General features: G+C 40.0%; 1 protein-coding gene across 2 annotated transcripts; it reads right to left on the bottom strand.

The window, feature by feature from the left end:
• Nucleotides 1-3,054: 3,054 nt before the first annotated feature.
• On the bottom strand, nt 3,055-10,246 carry Sec61g (SEC61 translocon subunit gamma). 2 transcript variants are annotated; one of them, XM_028887419.2, is made up of 4 exons: nt 10,158-10,246; nt 8,250-8,349; nt 6,814-6,916; nt 3,055-3,250 (listed from the first exon to the last, which is right to left on the bottom strand). In XM_028887419.2, the coding sequence occupies exons 2-4, from the start codon at nt 8,341-8,343 to the stop codon at nt 3,241-3,243; spliced, it is 207 nt and encodes a 68-aa protein (XP_028743252.1). In that variant the 5' UTR covers nt 8,344-8,349; nt 10,158-10,246; the 3' UTR covers nt 3,055-3,240. The 2 variants fall into 2 exon arrangements, with proteins under 2 accessions (XP_028743252.1, XP_037064865.1); XM_037208970.1 differs by lacking the exon at nt 10,158-10,246 and adding an exon at nt 9,082-9,221.
• Between the last annotated feature and the right edge of the window lie 12,638 nt (nt 10,247-22,884).

The following is a 22,884-nucleotide window of genomic DNA, read 5'->3' as shown; positions in this document are numbered from 1 at the left end:
GAGAACCCAAACCATGTTAACTAAGTGTCTGGTACTTTTCTGAAACTACATTATGGCCAGAAAAGATGAAGATTTCCTTTCTGATACTGTAATAGGCCAGTGACCTAAACAATCATGTTTCATGGTATATGTTATGGCTAGTCTTGGCTGTCAACTTGACTACATCTGGAATTAGGGCATAACTGTGAGGGAGTTTTGCTTGATTGAAGTAGGGAGATACACTTCTAATCCAGATCTTAGCTAGTCTTAGTTGTCAACTTGACTACATCTGGAATTAGGGCACAACTGTGAGGGAGTTTTGCTTGATTTAACTGGGGAATTTTACTTCTAATCCAGATCTTAAGGTAGGAAGACACACCTTTAATTCAGATCTCTTGAGCTGGAAAAACCCATCTCTACCTCTGCCACAGCTTCTGCTGGAAGCCTATCTAAGGACATGGAAGAAGGAAGGTTTTGGCTCTTTGCTTGCTTTCGCCTGACTATCAAGTCCATTTCTTCACTGGCATTAGAGCCAACTTCTTTGGGATTCTGGCATATACTGCAGACCAGCTGAGACATATAGCCTTGTGGACTGAACAACTAGTGGATTCTTAGATCTTCCATTCATAGGCATCCATTGTTGGATTAACAACCACAGTTTGTAAGTCATTCTAATAAATCCCGTGTGTGTGTGTGTGTGTGTGTGTGTGTGTGTGTGTGTGTGTGTGTGTATGCATATGTATGTGTGAGTGTATGTATATATACATCCCCATATAGTCATTCTATAAATTCTGTTACTTTACAGAACCTTAATTAATACAGTATCTTTATAAGGAATAACTAAACTTCAATTTCATTCCATTAAAAAATGTTTACTAGGTGGCTAAAATGTGCAGACACCACTCTACAGACACCCTGATAAAGGAGTAAATCAGTTGAAGTGCTTATCTTCTACCTTTTTGTAGATAGCAAAAAAATAAAATATTCAGGCAAGATGGTAGAAAATACATCAGAACAAGTAAATGAGTAGAAGAAATAGAAATTCAACCAGTTTCCCTAGTGCCTCGCAAAAGAGCGATCATTAAAGATGTTAAGTGAAATAAGCCAAACCCAGAAAGTCGACTATCACATTTTTTCTCATACACAGACTCTAGATTTTAATTTATGTGTGCATGTAAATCACAAAACGTGAAAGAGGACCATGAGAGAGTTAGAAATTTAGAGGAGGGATAAGGGAGAGGGTGAGAGAATACACAGACGGGAAGCACCGCAGAAAGCGGGGGCTGCAGGAGGGAAGGAGACAAGCAAGTCGGAAAGACAGTGGGAGAGGGAATGATGAACAACAGCGTACAAATGCCACATCAAACAGGTAAGCTGCCTTTGAAAACCTGTCTAAGGGACACATAAAGTTGTGCCATTTCACAACACAAATTCCAGCAGGTCTCACATATACTAGCTTAATAAAACTAATCTATTCTTTCCTATTTAAGAAAGCCAACTGCTGCTTATGAAGATTATTCTCTACTTAGGAGAGTTCTTGGTCAGCCTTCATTGAATTTACGAATATACACACAAAATACTCATGTTACTCCATTTATATGTCAGAAATCAAACTCATCACTCAGTCCAATACATTATATTTCTCCTATAATAAGAAAATTAATACTCATTCAATTCTGTTCTCCAACATTACATTCACATGTTTAAAATGTATAAACCTTTAAGTGCAGATATACATATATGTGTAAACATATACAGATATACACTTGTACCCACATATTTTTCTTAGCCTCTAAGAAACTGTTTTTAAAACGTATTTTATGGTATCCTGCAGTTTGGGGACAACCAATGATTTGCTGCATTTTCATTTCTAAGGGCAACATTATTCAAGACTCAAACACCATGAACACTTCTAAATGAGATTATCAGTTACAATCACAATGAAAATAAAGGATCCAAAAAGGAAGGATAGGGCTATTTCCTATGGCTTGAATGTGTTCCCAGAAAACATGTTAAAAGCTTAATCCCCAATGCAGCAGTGTTGAGTGGCAAGGCCCAGTGGCAGGAGTTTAAATCATGACGTCTCCATTTTCATAAATGGAATGAGCAATAATTACAAAATAGCTTGAGGCTGCCAGTCTACCACTTCCTGCTCTCTCAGTCACAATCATAGGATGGGGTCCCAACAAGATCCTTGTTAGATGCTGGGACCGAACACTGAAATACCCAGCCTTTGAAGTCTAATAGTTTTAAATAAGTTACCCAGTATGTGCAATGATATTAGCAATATAAAACAAAGACATGTAAAATATCTGCTACCTTTGTAACTACCAATCAGTGTTTAAACCATGTGTGCAGGTGAATAGCTAAAAACAGAATTTAGAAAATTCATAAACTCTGAATGTCAGTATTTGTGGAAGTGTGACCAGTTAGTACATATTGGGAAAGGAACTTCACCTCTAGAATCATAACCATGATTTTCAGAAAGCTGTTTCAAGTATCACCTAAACTTCTGCATGATTATCTATTTACAATTTAAGTGCAATATGGACAAAATTACTATCCTACCTCAAAAGTAATGGGTTCACTATCTTTCCCATTATTTACTTGCTATTCTACTACAGCAAAACATCTGTCAGAAGATGCTACCTGTGACTGTAACGTGCCACTCCAAAATTCACATGGAAATTTAATCTCCAATCCATAGTACTGAGGTCATTTCTGCAGGAGGTGATTAGCTCACAAAGTGTCCTCCCTACAGGTGGGACTGTGGCCACTATTAAAGGCTCTTCATACAGCTGTTTGTCCTTCAGCCACCCTGAGCACCACAGGCCATGCTCTGAAGCACCAAGACCAGGTTCTCAGCAGCACCTGCATCTGCTGGCACTGCTACACTTGGACTCCACAGCCTCCAGAATGTGAAAATGAATCTATTACCTACGAACTACCCAGCTTCGGGCATTTTGTTATAGCCCAAACAGTCTAAGGAAGCAAAGTATCTGAATTTACAATGCTTCAGTGGTTATCATAATTTTTCCTTCAAATCAAAAAGAGTCAAGAAAATGAAATCCAGGATAATCTGTCATTAAAATTTAATCAATGTCTGTTATGGAAAAAAATGTTTATTTTGCAATTATTTTAATTTAGAAATAGAAAACCTCTTGGGGAGGAGGAAAGAAAAACACAAAGTATACAGGCAACTTTTTAACTTCATGATCTCACACTCTCATTTGTTCACTAGTTCTCACGAAGAGAAAGCACTCAGCCACCCCTGAAAAAGAAAGAAAAATGGCCACTTTTAAGCAGAGTATAATAATAATCATTTGAAATGCAACAGGCTGTGATTTCATGAAATTAAACCCAGTTTCAAGAGAACAACACCTCACTTTATCCCAAGACAGTCTAAAAGAATAACACTAAATTAAAATCTGAAGCTGAGAGGTCCTTAATGATGGCGTGGCTTCAGGGCAGATGTATTTTAACACTCATTATGCTCCTGTGGGAAATGTCATTTTGGAACAGTCTGACATGTCTTTCGAAACTAACAAAACACATTAATTACACGAGAGAGAAGCTTTTCATTTTTACATGACATACAAGTAACAAACTGATTTAAAATAAAGACTACCAATAAGCACCACTGTTCTCACCCACTAGACACCATCAGAAAGGTCCAAGAGTTTGCTTTAAGCACAATGAAAACAAAACTAACATTCCCACAGAAGACCCCCTAAATTTAAAAGCATTAACATGAATATTTATTTTAGTACTGGGATGCCAACTAGGAAAGAGAATTCCATTACTAGGTGAGCATTATATACCCAACTACACATTTTACTGCTACTTGTTGTTATGAAGTTGCATTGCAATAACTTAATCACCAACATGGTCTATTTAACTCCTTTGAATTACAGTACTACATACATTAATTTTGACTACAATTGTAAAACAAAACAAAAACACAAAAACCACGCCAAACACCTATCATGAGGGGAAAAAATGGGATTACAATTCAATCTAGTGAGAAGTTTGTGGGTGTATTTCTCCTGCCATCCTCTCTGAGTGATTTACATCATTCTAAGCATCTAAATAATTCTTTCAGTTCTGTAGCTACTGCAGTGTAACACATTAGTGTGTGTTCTGTACTTCCCATCCTCCCCCCCCAACTCTCCCCCCCAAAAAAAAACCAAAACAACTGCTTTATTGGCTTTCACTTTGGGAGGAAAACATTAAGTAGTAAATAACTTATAAAACAACAAAGTAATTTTTTAATTACAAAAAAAGCTTCCCAAGCAGCTAGCATCCAAAACGTTTCCTATGTTGCTCTAGCACTTGTGAGCCACTCAAATTATTCATGCTCTCTCTGCCTCAGTTTCTTCCTGAGGATTAAATGAGTTGATTCACATTTGACAAAAACAGAAACAGGATAAGATCTCAGAAAAGGCTATTATCATCATCCTTATAGAAAAAGATAAAGAATTCAAGTCATTGACTTAAATTGAACTAATATTTACTCAGTGTTCTTAACACCTACATAAGTACCAACCTGTATCTTTGTGTGTGCACATGACTGTATGTACTTTCTGTAAGATTAGGACCATTACAAAATTCTCTTCTCACAGCCTCTAATGCTTACTGTCCTTTGTCCCCTTTACCAAGTGAAAACTCAGCATGTGAGGATACAGGTCAAGCCCTCACCAGATCCCAAACCAACTACAGCATTATAAACTTACATTTCAGTAAGAAATAAATTTCTATTATCTCCAAATTACTCAGTCTTGAGCATTTTATTATAGCAGCTCAAAGGACTGTGACAGAAAAGCTTCTGAGATACAATATTCACTAGTTCTTTTTCCTATAAACTAAAATAGTCAGTGTCAAAAAGAAAAAAAAATCATTGTTTTGATTCAATAAATTGATTACCTATAGTGGAAAATGTTTATTTTGAAATAAGTATAGTTTAGAAATAAAGCATTCTGGGGAAAGAGATGGCAAGAAGAGGGGAAAAAAGTATTCAGGCAGATAACAAGCCTTCCTCCAAACTCCCAATCTTAATATTGACAGACACACATATCAAAGTATGACTCAAGTTCACTGAAGTCTGTCAAGAAAGATAAAAGCATTCTGCTAAGTAAGTGAATGCTTGGGAGGAAAAAAACTACATCCAAAAAAAAAAAGTCAACAAGACTTGTTTGTTGTTCTGGATGGCAGGTTAAGGACATCATCACAGAAAACAAACTGTCATGACAGAACCTTCACACAGCTATGATCCTGGCCTCGGCTGGGATGGGGGGAGGAGCACAAACACGGCCTTGAGAAGCTGTGGCACTTCTTTCCCCGAGAAGACAACTGGGCCCACAGTCAGACTCACGTCTCTACTTCACAAGGCTCTCCAAGATTCCACAGTCCAAAGCTGGCATTTCTTATTAGTAACACAAATGGCATTTCCCAATGGACAGAAGTCAGCCAATAACTTGGTTCCTTCAAGCCTTTTGTTGTTCTATTTTGTTTTGATACATGGTTTTGTTATACAGCCCAGGCTAGCCTCGAACTTGCAGCAATATTCCTGCTCCTGACATTCCACCTCCAAGTTGGAGGATTTTAGGAATGTACCAAGCATGTCCATCCAAACCCTGTAACTCTTTATTATCCAAAAGTATCACTATGTGTTCTTTTCTTTAACACCATCTAACAGTATGTGTTTAGTCACATGTCCTGTAAAAAACAATTCTACCAATATGAGTAAAATATCTAGTACTGAAGAGATTTATAATTAAGGAGTTTTCCTAAATCGACTTGAACTTTTCCACCCCATCAAGTCAGTATTGTTAGTTCCAAAACATTATGACTACAAAATTACAGACCACAGAAGAAGCAGGAGAGCTGGCTCAGTCATTAAAAGCATGTATTCTCCTAAGAGGACTGTGGTTCAGTTCCCAGCAACCACTCTAAGCAACTCACAATTGCTTGTAACTTCAGCTCCAGGGGATTCAGTGACCTTTCTGGCCCCCAAGGAGCACTCACATGTACATAGCCCAAAACATGCATATGATTAAAAAACAAAATACATTTTAGAGAATCTAGAGTATGTGCTGAAACTCATACCAAGTCCTTCAACTAAACTCAACTTGTAAATAAATATGGATTCCATGGTTCCAATGATCTACAATGAATTTTAAAAGCAAAAGCATATGGCAAAAAACAGAGTGGAATCATTTCTCTCAGTCTTCTCTCCTTTGTTACACACCCAAAGATTAGAAACACCCTGCCAATAACACCAGTGGTTCAGTAACAATTAGCAACTGGATGCTTTTCTTCAGGTCTTACATGACTTTTAAAGTCATTAACCTGTAATATAATCCAAGTAAGAACTGTCCTCACACTGAATTAATTAAATTGTTCAAGGTTATGACAGGTACTAAGCAACAAGAAAAAAAAAAAATGCAGGCAATCTGGTTCTGTCAGATTTCTACCAAAATAGTAATTTTCAGATGAAGCATGGGTTCTCTGCACCTTAAAAGAATCAAAGACGACAGGATTTGTCATGAGTCTGGTCTGTCACTGAATACTTGGCAGTGATACAGTGTGCCTTTAATTGACTTTGATACTGGAAAACTTTATTAAATACAACAGTCGTAGCTCATGAGTTGCTATAAGGACTATATTAGATATAAAAGCATTTTGAAAGTATTATTAGACACAGTATCAGTACATTATTAAAATACCTTGGTCCATATCTATACATTAATAAAATGGGCTAATGCTAATCTGCACTCAAATGGTTTCATTTGCAGTCATTGCTAGATAGTCTATTTTATAAATAAAGTTACTTACACAATAATGTTATTAATAGGGATGTGGATCAGTTTCACAAAGAAGCCAATGAATCCCATGATAGCAAATCCTATGGCTGTGGCCATGGCAATCTTCTGGAATTCTGAATTTAAAACACAAAATTTGTATTAACTTTTGGCAGTCATTGAAAGTATGAAGAAAAGTTATCAGTAATATTAATAAAGTTGCCAGCATATATTTAGATAGGTAGAAACATAATTTTAAAAATGAAGAAAAAGTGAGAGTAATAATAGTACAAAACTTGACTTAGAGGCTTTTAAATTCTGTACTTTGTTGATATTTAAAGTAAACACAGAAACAAAAATGCTATGCTCCTGAGTCCATCAATAAACACCAAAAGTATTGATTATTCTCACTGACCAAAATAAAAACCAATAAGAAAGGACTGAGGTCAGCATCATAGTGCTTTGCCCTACACTGTCTTTTCCTTCACTGTAACATATTGATTATAACAGTAAGATCGTAGCTTTGGGCATATTATCAACAGCTAGTTGTCTTTAATACCATGATAAAGTAAAAGGAAAAGACTGAAAATTCAAATTAAGGTGAGCAGTTTTACAAAAAGGTTTCAACTCTGGTATATTTCAGACCTATTCTATCTAAGGACACATTCCCTGACCACCTCACCTAGTTCTCCTATTCTACCAGATCTCCTCATTATCTTCCTTCATAGCTACCAAAGCAAGAATCAAAATGTGTAACTGCAATTACTGGATGGTCTTCCCTGACAGACCCACAGCTTCATGAGAGCAATCCAGTATCTAGTATTTCATTTAGGTATTTGATGTGTGTTAGCTAGGTTCATGTCAACTTGGCACAGCTAGTCATCTGAGAAGGGAACTCCAACTGAGAAAAAGCCTCTGTAAGATTCAGCTGTAGGCAGGCAAGCCTGTAGTACATTTTAATTAGTGACTGATGGGGGAAGACCCAGTCCACTGTAGGTGGGGATACCCCCAGGCTGACAGTCCTGGGTTCTATAAGAAAGTAGGCTAGGCCGGGCGGTGGCGGCGCACGCCTTTAATCCCAGCACTCAGGAGGCAGAGCCAGGCGGATCTCTGTGAGTTCAAGGCCAGCCAGGGCTACCAAGTGAGTTCCAGGAAAGGCGCAAAGCTACACAGAGAAACCCTGTCTCGAAAAACCAAAAAAAAAAAAAAAAGAAAGAAAGAAAGAAAAGAAAAACATGATATGGATGAAAAGCCATTAATAATCTCGTATGATAAAACAAAACTTTAAACAGTTCTTGCTAAGGACATCAAGGGAAAAAGGGCAATGGCGGTAACATCAATGCGATACTCCTTTTAGTAGCACTTTATCACTGAATTGATTCCCAGCCCCGTAAAGATTAATCAGCAGGTGTTAACACAAGACTGAGAAAATGCAAATAGTGTTTTCTTGCCTGGTGAGGATATTATTACCTTTTCTATCGGGTTTGGTGCATCTCTTAACCAGCCGAATTGAGTCCTTCACAAACTGCCGGCTTGGCTCAACAAACTGCATTACCTGATCCATGGCTGACTGTTTAAAAAATAACAGTGAAAACAACATATTCAGTAGAATTCTTCCAAATATTAGGACTTGTTGAGTTATATACAGAGGTAAGAAGAGCAATGGTGAATTCAATTCACAAAGAAAAGCAAATTTCCAAGCTTAAATGTATACTTTTTTTTTTTTTTTTGGTCATATTCAAGAAAACACGAGACCACAGATAAGCAAGCACAGGTCTTACCAATGTTATCCTCAATGGCAAAGGTTCACACACACTCATTAAAGAATTCTATTATAAGGTTAAGCTACAACGGGTCCTTTTCTTACCAACTACATTCTTCTCACTATTCCTGCTAAGAAATCAACAAATAGCCGGGCGGTGGTGGCGCACGCCTTTAATTCCAGCACTCGGGAGGCAGAGCCAGGCGGATCTCTGTGAGTTCGAGGCCAGCCTGGTCTCCAAAGCGAGTTCCAGGAAAGGCGCAAAGCTACAGAGAAACCCTGTCTCGAAAAACCAAAAAAAAAAAAAAAAAAAAAAAAACAAAAAAAAGAAACCAACAAATGTTTAGATTCAGTAACTATGTTGTAAAGTTCAAAGTGTTGAAAAATTAGTATCCGCTGTAGCGAGTTCCAATTATGGTGCAGCAAGAGCCAAAAAAACGGATGCAAAAGTGTATTCCAATCTACTTGCTAGAAATCATGGCCATATAATATAAGTAAAAGTACATTTCGTGCAATGGACAGTATGATGAACGAACTTACCAAACAACAAACACTGGCAAGATCCAGATTCTGAAAAGCCTCTAGCTAAATGTTTAGGTTTGAACATTTTGAGGTTCTTTTGAAACTCTATTAATTAACAAGAATGTTATTCAATTATAAGACAACTCTGTGAACCACTGGTAACAGAGTCATGGTATTTGTACTTCATTTCTAGCTCCTAGAAGTCAGATGAAAATACAAACCCCATTAAGTCCCAGTTTCCTTATCCAAGTTGTAAGCAGTGGACAGTATTTAAGGCACACACTAAGAATTTATCCATAGTTTGATACACAAGCAAAGCAATGCTTGTTTTCTTAGTTTCACTTAGTTGTTCTTGAAATCCAACGATACTAAGATCCACACTAGACCAATCACTGCACTCGATGTTAAAGGAGAGCCACTAGTTCACTAAGGCCTCTTGATGCAGACTCTTGACCAATTAGACTTGGAACACAATTTCACAAAACAGGCACACTGAGAGGTTCTGGGTATCAGGCTCTGGAAGCCGCAAGAGACTGAGTTCACCAACAGGGGTGGCAGGGGATGCTCGGCGAGAAAGCTGAACCCCTAGATCGGAACGCTAAGCCCTGAGGGTTCATGAACTATTGGAAACCTCTAACTGGATACTTCCACCACAGACCACGTAGGAACATTCTGTGCCTGGGTTTGGTCGCGTTCAAAGATGAATGGCTCTCTGTCCACCCGGACATCAGCGACCCGACCCAGCCCAGCGGACTTGACCCGGATCCTGCAGCTGTCCCTGATCCTCAGCTCCTGTCCTCCAGGATCATCAACGGCGCCCTAGCCCCCGTGACCCCGTCCCTCGTTCCCCTCGTCCCCGGGCCCGCTCATTCCATGGCCCCTTGGCCCCCGGCCCGCTCGTTTCCCTGATTCCCGGGCCTGCTCATCTCGAGCCCCCCAGTTCCAGTCCCCGATCGTTCCGCCAGCCCCTCGCATCCCCAGGCCCTTCTCGTCCGCGGTCCCCGCGTGCCCCGACCCGCCCATCCCGCCGCCCCTTAGTTCCCTGGACCCTCGATCAGCTCTCCCCGGCCAACCACCCAGGAGAAAACCCTTACTTGCGGGACGGCGGTTTCAGAAGGCAGAGACACGTAGCTTAAGAGAGGTCTCAGCTAAACGGAACCGGAAGCTGGTTAGCCCCAGCCCGCCCACTGCTCCTTTCCATTGGTTCGTCATGCAGAGACGCCACTGCGCCGGCGCGGTGCTACGTGTGTCTCGCCCAGCTTCCGGAGGGGGGCGGACCTGAGCGGCTCCCGTCTCTCCTGCGGAACCTGTGGGTCCTGTCCGGCTGTCTTTCCCTACACTCGCCTCGCATCTTCAGCCGCCTCTCCAGCCTCAGCGTAAATCCACGAATCCATGACATGAGCTCTAGTTAATGAGTGTCTGCATTACAGCCCCGAATCTCCCCGCTGTGCATGTAAACAGTGTCACTGATCAAAACTGAAACAAGCGTCATTAGTATGAACGACCTAATTCAAAATAATTCCCGGAAAGTGGCTTTCTGCTGTTAGTCATGGAAATACAGCGGGAATTAAGGTCGTCTACCTAGCAGTTTCTCATTTAGCTATGAGGATTTAGATGTATTGAAGGTGCTAACAGTCTCCGAGTGCAATACTTTTGGGGGGCTTTTCTGAGTTAATAGGTGTTCCTCAGATAATCTTGGTTTGCTCCATCATGAGGGTAAGAGCCAACCTAAGGGCGTTGAAGAGTTTTTGCTTTATTTCTTGTGCAACATACTGCAGTCGAGTACTGTGATTGCAATGCTTTGCTTTCATGTGGAACAAAACCCGTAATTCTACCATTACGTATTTGAATGACCTATAAAAACTTCATGCCAGTCGCTACAACAGATACAGTTTGCAGAATAACATGAAGTATCACGTTGGACTATTGGGTCTTTGGTATTTGAAGTGTTTTAAAATCTAACATATGCAATTAGAGGTTTTTTGTTTGGTTGGTTTTGGTTTTTCTCTGTGTAGCTTTGGAGCCTGTCCTGGAACTCAATTTGTGGACCAGGCTGGCCTTGAACTCACAGAGATTTGCCTGCCTCTGCCTCCCGAGTGCTGGGATTAAAGGCGTGCTCCACCACCATCCAGATAAGTTTCTCTTTTTAATTCAGAGCTTGCAGCCACATACTGGGAGATGACAACTATTATCCTCTCATAACTAGACATTTGGACATGGAAGGGGTAAATGCAGCTACTGTGTTATAACATTCTTATGTTTTTCATACTTGCTCCAGTATTACCGCACATCTATAATCCAAGCACTTGAGAACAGGAGATGAGTAGGTGTTCAAGGCCATGTTTAGCTACATAAAGAGTTGAAGGACAGCCTGGGTTACATGAAATTCTGTCTCAAAAAAAACAAAAACAAAAATTATATTAAACATTCAAACCCAGCATTAAATACTGCAAAAAATATAGCCAAAAAGTGAATGATGTATTAATATGGCATTAAAAAATAAAGAAGTAATCCATAAGGATTCAAGAGAAGAGGAACTGGGTAAAACAAAAAGTATAATTTTTAAAACCACTATAACAGTTCAGTTAAATATAACTGCTTTGTCATGGTTATTATCAACTTGACATGATCTCAAATAACCTAGGAGACAAACCTCTGGGCATGTCTGTGAAGGCTTGTCTAGATTAAGTTAGCCTTCATCTTTCCCCTCAGTTCCTGTCTCTGTCTGGCTCCATTCTATGGCTGGGCTTCCCAACTGTACAAAAGGGAGGAATTAGTTGAGCACTGGTATTTTAAATTCTCTGCTTTCTAGTGATGGATATAATGTGACCAGCTTCGTCAATCTCCTGCTGCTAGGCCTTCCCCACCATGTCGGATGAACTTCTCAAACTGTGAGCCAGAATAAACGTTTTCTCCCTTATGTCGCTTTTGTCAGCGTATTTTATCACAACAATGGGAAAAGGACGATCATAACCTCATGTATGATTATACGAGTGTAAGAGAACACCTTTTACAAAAAAAAAAAAAAAAGGCAGTTTGTAGTAAAAGTAATCTCTGAATCTCCACAATTCCAATTCTAAGTATTTACTGAAAATTGAAGAAACATTTGTAAAGGGTTTTTTTCTTAAATAAAATTCCAAAATATAACCAAATCCAAAACCCTACAAACAGCAGAGGTCTGCAAGAGAATAATGAACAGGCAAACAGATACAAACTTTGTCCTAGTTGGTCTCTCTATTGCTGTGATAGAGACCATGACCATGCCCAAAACCAGCTTGGAGAAGAAAGTACTTATTTCATCTTACAACTCCTGAGTCATACATAGTCCATCACTGAAGGAAGTCGGCAAGAACTCAAGGCAAAGCCAATAATTTGAGGATGTAAAGGGACGTTGATAGCACCATATGTAGTAATATATAAACTTTGTGCATACAAGTGGAAAGGAAAAGAAAGTCCAGATAAGTTTGTATTGGATTGATGGACAGTTGGGGGATTTAGGTAGAAGAGGGAACTGTAGGTGCAAAGCAGGGGAACTTAAGGGATTTGAGAGTAAAAGTAAAGGCTGAAAGGATAGCAATAAAAAACAGTATTAGTGTTGTGAGCCCCAGTAAGTCAATCACATTCAATGAATGGCAAGCCTTACTCAAAAGAGTGCTTAGGCAACACAATTGGATTGCATAACATAACAAACAAATAAACAAAATCCTCAAAGTTGGATGGGTAGGGAGATTAGGGTGGTACAGGTAGATATGGGAGGAGTTGGGGGGAGGAGGGTTTATAAGCTTAAAATACATAAATACATTGTATGAATTCCCAAAGAATCCATAAAAATATTACTTAAAAATATGAATGTCAGCGGGCTGTGGTGGCACAGGCCCTTAATCCCAGCACTCGGGAGGCAGATCCAGGCGGATCTCTGTGAGTTCAAGGCCAGCCTAGGCTACCAAGTGAGTTCCAGGAAAGGACGCAAAGCTACCCAGAGAAACCCTATCTTTTTCAAGACAGATAACATGTCTGAGGGAATGGAGCCACAGCAACCCGAAGAGCAGGTTGGTCTATATGGAAAAGGAAAGAGAAAAAAGAAAAGTGATACAGGCATGAACAGAGTACATCCAAGCCACTTGCTAAATTGACCTTGAGTATTAGTGAAGTGGAAATCAATGTAGAGGAACAGAGAACGGGGCGGAGGTACAGGGTGTGACCAGTGACTGGCTTGGTTGCTGGATTCGATCTTGAGCGCAGCACTCCTCCCCCACTCCAAGGAGTTAACCTCCCCCAGCTCCACTTTACCCTGAGAGTTCCTCCACGAGGAGCCAAGCTGTTCCTTTCTGGGATCTTTCTCTGTGTGTTCTCTGAGGGGTCCAGCTGTGAAGGCTGCCCCTGTGTGCACTTCCCAGGACCCTGTGTGAGCAGTCCATGGTGTCTGGGTGACGGTTCCCTGTGTAAACTTCCATAGGTTCTCACCAGGTTTTCTGCCCACGGAATGCTGTGTGGATCGGTGTCTGTCAGTTTCTCTTAAGCAGTTTTGGTAGTATTCTCTTGCCCAGGTTTCAGTGATCCACACACTTGCTCTGAGTTTCACTGATGATTTCTGGCTGAGGAGTTACTGACCTAACAGAAGACTTTTGAAATGATGTCTTGTTTCTGATCTGTAGTTTGTATACTATCTATTACACTGTGGAGGGGAGAGAGTTTTCCTGTGTTTACTTCTGTTCATTTCCCCCATATTTATGTGGTGTGGTTGCTGCATACTTGCTTGCTTGTTTGTTTGTGCTTGCTAGATAATTACTATACCATTGAGCTATACTCTATCCTAAGACACATTAAAAAAAAAAAATCTCTCCTTAGATCAACTTTACTAGATGCCACATTCGAGAGATTGTACTAAACTTATCACGCTCCAGAGTCTTCAGTGTTGTCACGTGTGATAGAATTTCATCCTTTTAGGGGTGAATAGTATTCCATTGTACATTCGTATCACATTTTACATCCATTCTTCTGTTGGCAGATATGTTAGATGACTCTGTATCTTTTTTTGCTATAAGAAGGGCTATATAAACACAGGAGTATAGACATCTCTTTGAAATTCCTTTGGGTATATAACCAGTAATAGGACTGACAGATCATGTATGGTAGGTCTATTTTTAATTTTTTAGGACCCTCCATATGTTTATCCATAATAGCTGTGCTGACTTACATAAAATATTCAATGCTCAAAAGAAGTCATGTTGAAAAATTATGCTAGGCATCATGGTGCATGCCTTAAATCTCAGCACTCAAACAATTGGATCACTTTGAGTTCAAATCTAGCCTGATCTATATAGTGAGTTACAGACCAGCCAGAGCTTTGTGGAAAAGCTATGAATAAAGGAAAGATAAGCCTTAGACTAGGGAACATATTTTCAAAATATATACCTGATAATGATTTGTATTCAAGATATACAAAGAACTTAGTAAACAACAGTTAGAAAATAATCCAATGAAAATACACACAATTCTGGACATCTCACAAAAGAAAATCCACAGATGGAAAGTAAGCATAAAATAAACTTACATTATATTTCATTAGGAAATTCCAAATCAAAACAAGGAGCTACCATACAAACATGATAGGACGACTAAGAAAATACTTGAAACTGAGAAGCTTTTGCAGGGCAAAAGACATGGTCAATAAGACAAAAAGACAGCCTACAGAATGGGAAAAGATCTTCACCAACCCCACATCTGACAGAGGATTGATCTCCACAGTATATAAAGAACTCAAGAAACTAGACATCAAAATACTGAACAATCCAATTAAAAAATGGGCTAAAGAGCTAAACAGAGAATTCACTAAACAAGAATCTCAAATGGCTGAAAGACATTTAAAGAAATGCTCAACATCCTTAATCATCAGAGAAATGCAAATCAAAACAACTCTGAGATACCATCTTACACCTGTCAGAATGACTACGATCAAAAACACTAATGACAGTCAATGTTGGAGAGGATGTGGAGCAAGGGGAACACTACTCCACTGTTAGTGGGAGTGCAAACTTGTACAACCACTGTGGAAATCAGTATGGCAGTTTCTCAGAAAATTGGGAATCAAACTCCCTTAAGACCCAGCCATACCACTCTTGGGCATATACCCAAGGAATGCTCAATCGTACTACAAAGATACATGTTCATAGCAGCACTATTTGTAATAGCCAGAACCTGGAAACATCCTAGATACCCATCAACTGAAGAATGGATTAAGAAAATGAGGTACATCCTTTCTTGTTTCTTCTATTAATTCTCTCTGCCTGGCAGTCCCTCCTATCCTTTCTCTTGCCTCATAATTGGCTGTTCAGCTCTTTATTAGAACATCAGGTGAATTAGACAAAGTATCATAGCTTCACAGAGTTAAACAAATGCAACATAAACAAAAGTAACACATCTTAAAATAATATTCATCAATAGGAACTCAAGCAGGGCAGAAACCCAGGCAGGAAATGAAGCAGAAGCCACAGAGGAATGCTGCTTACAGGCTTGATCCTCGTGGCTTGCTCACCATGTTTTCTTATATACCTAGGACATGCTTAGGGGTGGCAACACCCATAATCAGCTGGGCCCTCACCCATCAATCACTATTTAAGAAAATGTCCCACAAGATTACCCACAGGTCAATCACATGGAAGCATATTCTTAATTTTAGTTAAGACCCACTTTTCAGGTATGTCTAGGTTTGTGTAAGGTTAACAAAAACCAACCAGAACAGTTCTTCCTACTATACCACAATGAAAGAAAATTCTAGTCTCACACAGAAACCTATAGCTGTTTCAATAGCTGTATTCATAATTGTCATGACAGAGAAAAACAGAATATACTTCAATAGCTGCATGACTAAATAAGCTGGGCACATCCAGATAATCTTCAAAGAGATTACCAATCACCATGAAAAACCATGAAGTTAAGTTCACATTACTAAGTGAGAGAAGCCAATCCGAGAAGGCTGTGTACTGTAGAATAAGATGATATTCTGCAGTTATATGATACCCTGCAAAAGCCAAATCTACACAGGACAGAAAAAGAGCAGCAGCTGGTCGCCAGGAGCCTGGATGCAGAAAGGAGAGAGCAATAGAGCACAGGAAACTGTCAGTGCAGTTTGAACTGTATGTATGTATGGGGTTGCATAAGTGGCACCTGATGTGTCTGTCAGAGCTGGTAGAATTGTATGGAGGGTGAACCCTAATGTGAACTGTGTGTGTTATTAAGAGTTTATCAATGTTGGCTAATCAATTTTTGTAACTGATGTACACTAGTACTAGCTTAAAAGATATCTATGGAAAACTATATAACTATGGGCACATTTGTGGAGTTAAAGTCATAATTTATAACTATATAAGCAAAATGTTGGACTAGTGAACTGTCCTTCATTAGTACCAGGAAAGAAATCCTAGTAAATGCACAATTTTAGAGACAACAAAGACGAGGAAGCCCTTTCCAACTCAGTGCTTGAGGTCAGTATTAACCCAATCTCCAATCTTCCAGATAAGCCTAGATACAAAAATTCCTAAACTGCTGACAGATAGAATCCAGCCATGTATAATGAACATAACTTACCATGATCAAGAAGGATTTCTTTGAAATGATGACGTGTGTTATTTGGACATAATAATCCCATTTACTCACTTGTCACAGAATGTTGCCATAGGAATCATATGGCCCATAAGCCATACACTCCTAAAATATATAGCATTTAAACATTTGTAGGAAATGTGTACAAGCACTTGAAGTAGATAGTATATAGGTCAATAAAACTAAAGGGAGGAGTCTGTGAAAATCACTATTTTTAGAAATGCTAGATAGGCTTAATATTGCAAAGTCAATCAACTTGTTAACAGAAAAAGAGGCAGGGAGTGGAGGGTTTTTAACTTTCTCAGAACATGAAGGAAAACCCCATCTGATCGTTTCACCCACACCTGTGACAAAAGTTTTCAGCAAAGTGGTAGTGAAAGGAAGCTCCCTCAAATGGATGAAGCATGTTTTAAAGCTGCACCATGCCATAGTTGATAGCAAAAGACTAGATGCTGCAAGCCACAGGAAAATGTAATGGAATTCAGCTGCTATCACAAAAGTTACTACTTGGAAAGGTCAAGGACTTTTCGAAGGTCAAGCCATGGCTTAAGAAGTCTTGGTGATATTTTAGCTTTTGTGTATATATCAGCTGATTCCTGCAATGATTTTCTTGTATGCTATATATGCTTCCAAGAACTCATAACAGTGTATTTTATCTGAATACCTATCAAGCATCCAAGGCAAAACAATCTCCTGCATTAAGGCAAATTAAGCTCAGACCCTCCTTTCTTATACAACCTTAGTGGTATTTATACTAACATTATAGACTCCTAACATTTACCTAACCACCTCTAGGAATGTAGTTTGAGCACATAAATTCCCTTTTTCTGATATATTAACCGATTTTAGCTCTTAGCTGACCTCTTCCTATACCACTCCCCTTTTGGGTTGTAAAAGAAAGCCTGATGGTCACTGCCTTAGGAAAACTTTTATTTGCCTTTATGACCCTGTAAGAATGGTGACCTTGCTTTGGCTAGAGCACTGCTATTGCATGGGTGTATAACTGTAAACCTCAGAGACTGGGAGAGGATTTTGACTAGAGAACTAGATGGAGAGCTAGAAGAATGAGATGGAAGATGAAGAAGAGCCAGAAGGGGAAGAACCAGATGGGTAAGAACGAGATGAGAAAGACCAAGATGGGGCAGAACTAAGATGAGAGAATTAAGATAGAACTTAGAGGGGACAGCACATAAGTGTAGAGAGAAATCAGGTAAGAAAGGAGCTAGGCATGAGAAGCAGAACTGAAGCTGTGTAGATAGGATTTTATCCCAGGGGAATAAAGTAGACGGACTAAGAGCTTGGTGTACTTACATTCTTTTCCCAAAAATAATTTGCACTGTTTATAGCTTCTCTTCTGGGTCCCTGGGAGGAAGGTTAATTATTAAGGCTAGTCCATAATAATTTTCAAGAACTAGATTTATTTTTCCAAAGATTAGGATTCACGCTTCACACACATCACTTCCTTTCAGGCTCTCCTGGAAAACGTAAACAGGATAGAAAATATTACATTGAAAAACAAAGCACTTACACACCAAGGATGTGGACTGTGTAAGTCTACTGAAATAGACTACATCAAAGTTGATAGACAATGAAAGAAAGCATCCTACCAGAGGTAGGTACTGGGAGTGGGGTTGTCTGTAAACAGGCCCAAGGATACTTCTGCGAAGTTAAGGAAGCATTCTGTCTCCTGTTAGTGGCTGTGGGATTAAGACACTTGTTGCAACCCCTTGAACTCATAAATTTTAGGAATGTGACTTTTATTGTAAGTAGTGATTGCTTGGATAATTATACAATGCAGGACAATGTAATATTGATTGTTATATGTCTTCGATAGTGTTAGTATTTCTGTGATGAAACTCTAAGACCAAAACCAAACTGGAAAGGGCAGAGTTTATTTGGCTTACACTTATACATCATCATTCATCTTTGGATAGGATAGGAACTCAAGCAGGGTAGGAACCTGGAGGCAGGAGCTGATACAGAGGCTGTGGAAGATGCTGCTTACTGGATCCCCCCATGCCTTACTTAGCCTCTCTTATACAACCAGGTCCACCATCCACATGGACTGGGCCCTTCCCAATCAACCAATCAAGAAAATGCCCTACAGGCTTGCCTACAGCCTGATCTTATAGAGGAATTTTCTCAATTGAAGTTCTTTCCTCTCTAATGACTCTGGCTTGTATCAAGTGGATATAAAACTAGCCAGCATAATATGTTACAGTATAGTTGTTTACAATAGCATATTGGCCAGGCGTTGGTGGCACACGCCTTTAATCCCAGCAGAGCCAGGCGGATCTCTGTGAGTTCAAGGCCAGTCTGGTCTACAGAGTGAGATCCAGGACGGGCACCAAAACTACACAGAGAAACTGTATCTCAGAAAAAACAAAACAAAACAAAAATAACAACAACAACAAAAATAGAGTAGCATATTGATTACCATAGACTATCAGGGTATATGAAAATGTCTAAACGTTATTTTGTGTAACGAGCATATACAAATGAGGATGAGAAAGACATAAAAGAATATATGCATGTACTTGTGTTACTCTGCTTGAATCTTGAAACAAAAAATTAAAATCTGTATTAGTGAACATTTATTAAACATTAAAAGAACAGTAGTGATGCACATTTTTACATGAAATACCCGGAAAAGACACAAGGTGGCGATGTTACGCCAAGAAAATATACGCAAATGCCTGTATCTAAGTGTCTGCATCTAAACCCTCCAGGTGGCCGAACATGAGTCTCTGGACTGATTCTCCTCCATATGTTTTTCCCCAGGTGACTTTAGTAGTCGTCTCTAGTATTGTCATTGTTATCTCCACTCAATAGCTGTCCTTTAAACATCTTCAGAACTTTTTCTTTTCAGCAATCACTAGTGAGTTCAAAAGCGCAGTGATGCTATCAATGCAATTATTCACTACTATAGTCGTGAATTATTCACTACTATAGTGTCTACTGCATGTAAGTGCACTGAGAAATATTGCCTTTTTTAAAAAGAGTGCTTGGTACTCCTCTAGAGTCTGATTTTGTGTTTCAAACAGTCACACATAGAGGGCAGTGCAGGAGCGTGGATCCCATCACACACTATAGTGTGGGAAAAACAGAGGAACCGGCTATAAGTTTGTGCACTCTGTTCATTCAGTCACCTACGAAAGGAGACTTAAGCAGGTTGTTAGCGCCAAGAAACATTCATTCACCCAAAGCTACAGAGTGAAAAGAAAATGGATCCGTTTCCTAAACCATCTCTTTAATTCAGAATCGTCGAAGTTGTTTCTGTCTCAGCAGCTTAACTGGAGTTAACTGTGGTCTCTAACTGTACGTATAAGCAACAATTTGAAGATAGCAAAGGACAACAGGCAGACGTGAGCCAAGAGAAAAAGACGCTTGGTGAAGTTTCCATTCTTACGTCTTTTGTCCTCAGGGCATTCCCTGGCCTGGGCCATGTAGAGGGCCAGAGCTCATAACGTTCCCACATTGCAGAGAATCAAAGACTCAAGTGACAGGGTCCAGCGCGGCCACGCTAATGGAAGGTGGCAAGAGAGGAGTCCAGAGAGGAACCTGTAGACTGTGACTAAAGCTGAATTTGTACGGATCCCTGCATTGACAGACACTCAGTGGCCAAGGCCAGATGATGAAATTGACAGTGCACTTCACTGCTTCATCTCTGGGCTGCAGGAGAGATGGGTGTGTGGTTTGGAATTGTGGCGCTCTGGGATACAGACTCAGCCTTCTCTGAATATTTTCCATAATTCCTTGAGCTTGTTCCTGAATGTCTCTGAGCTCTAGTTTGCGCTTCTAAAAGATGAAGGAAGCCACATCTTTCTCACGGGATTGTTTGTAGGATTAACAGATGCCATGTGTAAGTGCCAGGCACACAGGGCTTCCTTATGTGTTGAGTTTGCGTCCCTCCGCTCTTTTGTGGTTACCTGGAATCCTGTGACTGATCTCTGCTTCTGAGCTCAATTCCAGTGGTAAACCTCCAAGTGAGCTTAGGGCTCTGGTCCCGGATGTTTATAAAGGGCTGTGAGTTTGCACCCCACAAGCTTTGCTTACCTTCTCCATTCTTTCTGAATAGGTGTTGGAGACTATTCTGCCCTATTACTGTAGGCAATACTCATTTGCTAAACCTTCCCAGGGGGGACCTCCATATGCCTGTACCTTCTGATATTCTGTGAAGTAAGAATTTCCCAAGGATATCTCAGAATCATTTGGCTTTCTCGAACATTGTCCCATTTACGTGAATCTGTGTTAATCTTTATGTCCCGGTTCCTCAGATCTCTTGGTGGTCATCTGGATGTAGCACAATGTGATTGTGTACACCAGTTATTAAAATACCTACCATCCCTTCACCATAATGTGGCTTTTGAGCATCTCTTACAGGCCCATGTATTAAGGTCTTGCTCCCAAATGTTAGTGCTGCAGGAAGATTGGTGAATTTTTAAGAGGTGAAGCCTAGAGGAAGGATGGAAGTCACTTGAACGAGTACCCTTAGAGGGAATGGTGGGTCCTCCTCTGCCTCTGGTTGGGTCCTGGCCATGACCTGAGTGGCTTTGCTCCATCGATGTTCTCACTGAATGATGCCCAGATCCAAACCCACCTTATCATAGACTAAAACTGTGAGAAAAAAACAAAAACAAACAAAAAAACCAAAACCTTTTTCCGTATAAGCTGATTTAAAGGAAAGCAAATGAACTCTGCCCAACATCATCTACGATTCTTCGTGTTTCCTTCCGCTTATCATGCAGCTGGTAGTCACCCTGCAGTCCTGTAACCTAGCCAGTCAGCTCCTCTACCTTCTGCCTAGCTGTAATGCTACAACAGCCTCCTGACTGGCTTCTCTGTGTTCATGTACGACTCCACCATGCTCTTCTCTTCCAGTTCCAGGCAGTAAACTTTCAAATGTGTTGTCAAATCATGAGTCCTTCAGTTTATCTTTGCCCATAACTTCTTAATGCAGGTAAATTAGAACCTGCCCTCCCTGTGGACTCCCCTGAGTGCCTCTCTGCTGTCCCCTCACTTCCTTTCAGTTACTGGGGTCCCAGTTTACCTCTGTCTCCTAAATACATCACATCTTTTCACCCAAGCCTCCACATTCACTTGCCTTTCCTCCTTCCTGTTTTATGTTGTCTGTTTCCTACAAGGAGTCCTTTCTGGGTGTCCAGAGTGAGAGCATCCTAAGGGAGCCTCTGCCCTCTCTCAAATACTCTATTGTGTTTGTTTCTCCCACAGCATTTAACAGTTATAGAAATTATACTTAGTTGTCGCAGCACGAGAAAGTTGACATAAAATAAGGTTTACTGTCCAAAAGTCTTCAGAGAAGAGTATAAATGCAGCCCTGCCCCCTCTCATTAGTTTATGAAAGGTTAGGCTGCACCTATGATGGTCTTCATGCCCTTAGCTATGGTTCCAGAAGAAAAAAAAAAAACAGTGTCCCAAGATGTTCTGTATATTTGTGGGTGTGTGGTAGGAACATCTCTAAGTACCTGACTGGGGAAGTGGCTTTGCTGGAACCAAAAAACAACAAACAAACAAAAGATTAAAACTTTTATCTTATTTATTATTAGCTGAGTATCAAGCACAGGCATGTAGAACAGGAATTAGAAAATACTTGATGCATGAGCAAAGAAAAACAGAATGAGTAAAGAGGAAGTACATGAGTGAAAACCAGGGGGAAGTTTAGAAAGATTTTATTTATTTATCTGAAAGTATGTCTCGACAGCGGCCCAGAAGCCATTAGTGAGTGAGACCTTCTTTTAGTCCCAAAACACTGTGACTAAAAGAAGCTAAAGGAGAAAGATTGTGGTCACATGGATTCCCCCATCATGAGGGCTTCTTCCAAGGCATCTCTCTGTGTCACACAGGAGCCTGCTGTGGCCACATCCTCAGCTTTGGAACTGTACTTACTGACTAGATGTGCATTGTCTCTCAGATAGCTGTTTGCCATCAGTCAGAGCATCATGGTGTCAGTCAGAGGAATGCACTGGGAGCTGGGCCCCAGTTACCCATGGCACCAGGAAAACCTCCATTCTGTCTTGTTTATCTGAAACCAGGATCACAGTATGTTCTGCTGGTTTTGGCAGCAGAGGTGATAATGAGGTTGTTTCCGTTGGTAGAAGGTCAACGTTGCTAATGTTTATGGCATCATGATCATTTTTGGAATGCTTCTAAATTTGAAAAGTAAAAGTTACACCAAGGAAACATGAGCTAAATCCAGAA

Source organism: Peromyscus leucopus, chromosome 10, assembly GCF_004664715.2.
Source record: "Peromyscus leucopus breed LL Stock chromosome 10, UCI_PerLeu_2.1, whole genome shotgun sequence".
Lineage (NCBI taxonomy): Eukaryota > Metazoa > Chordata > Mammalia > Rodentia > Cricetidae > Peromyscus > Peromyscus leucopus.
This window is presented reverse-complemented; position numbering and strand designations above follow the sequence as displayed.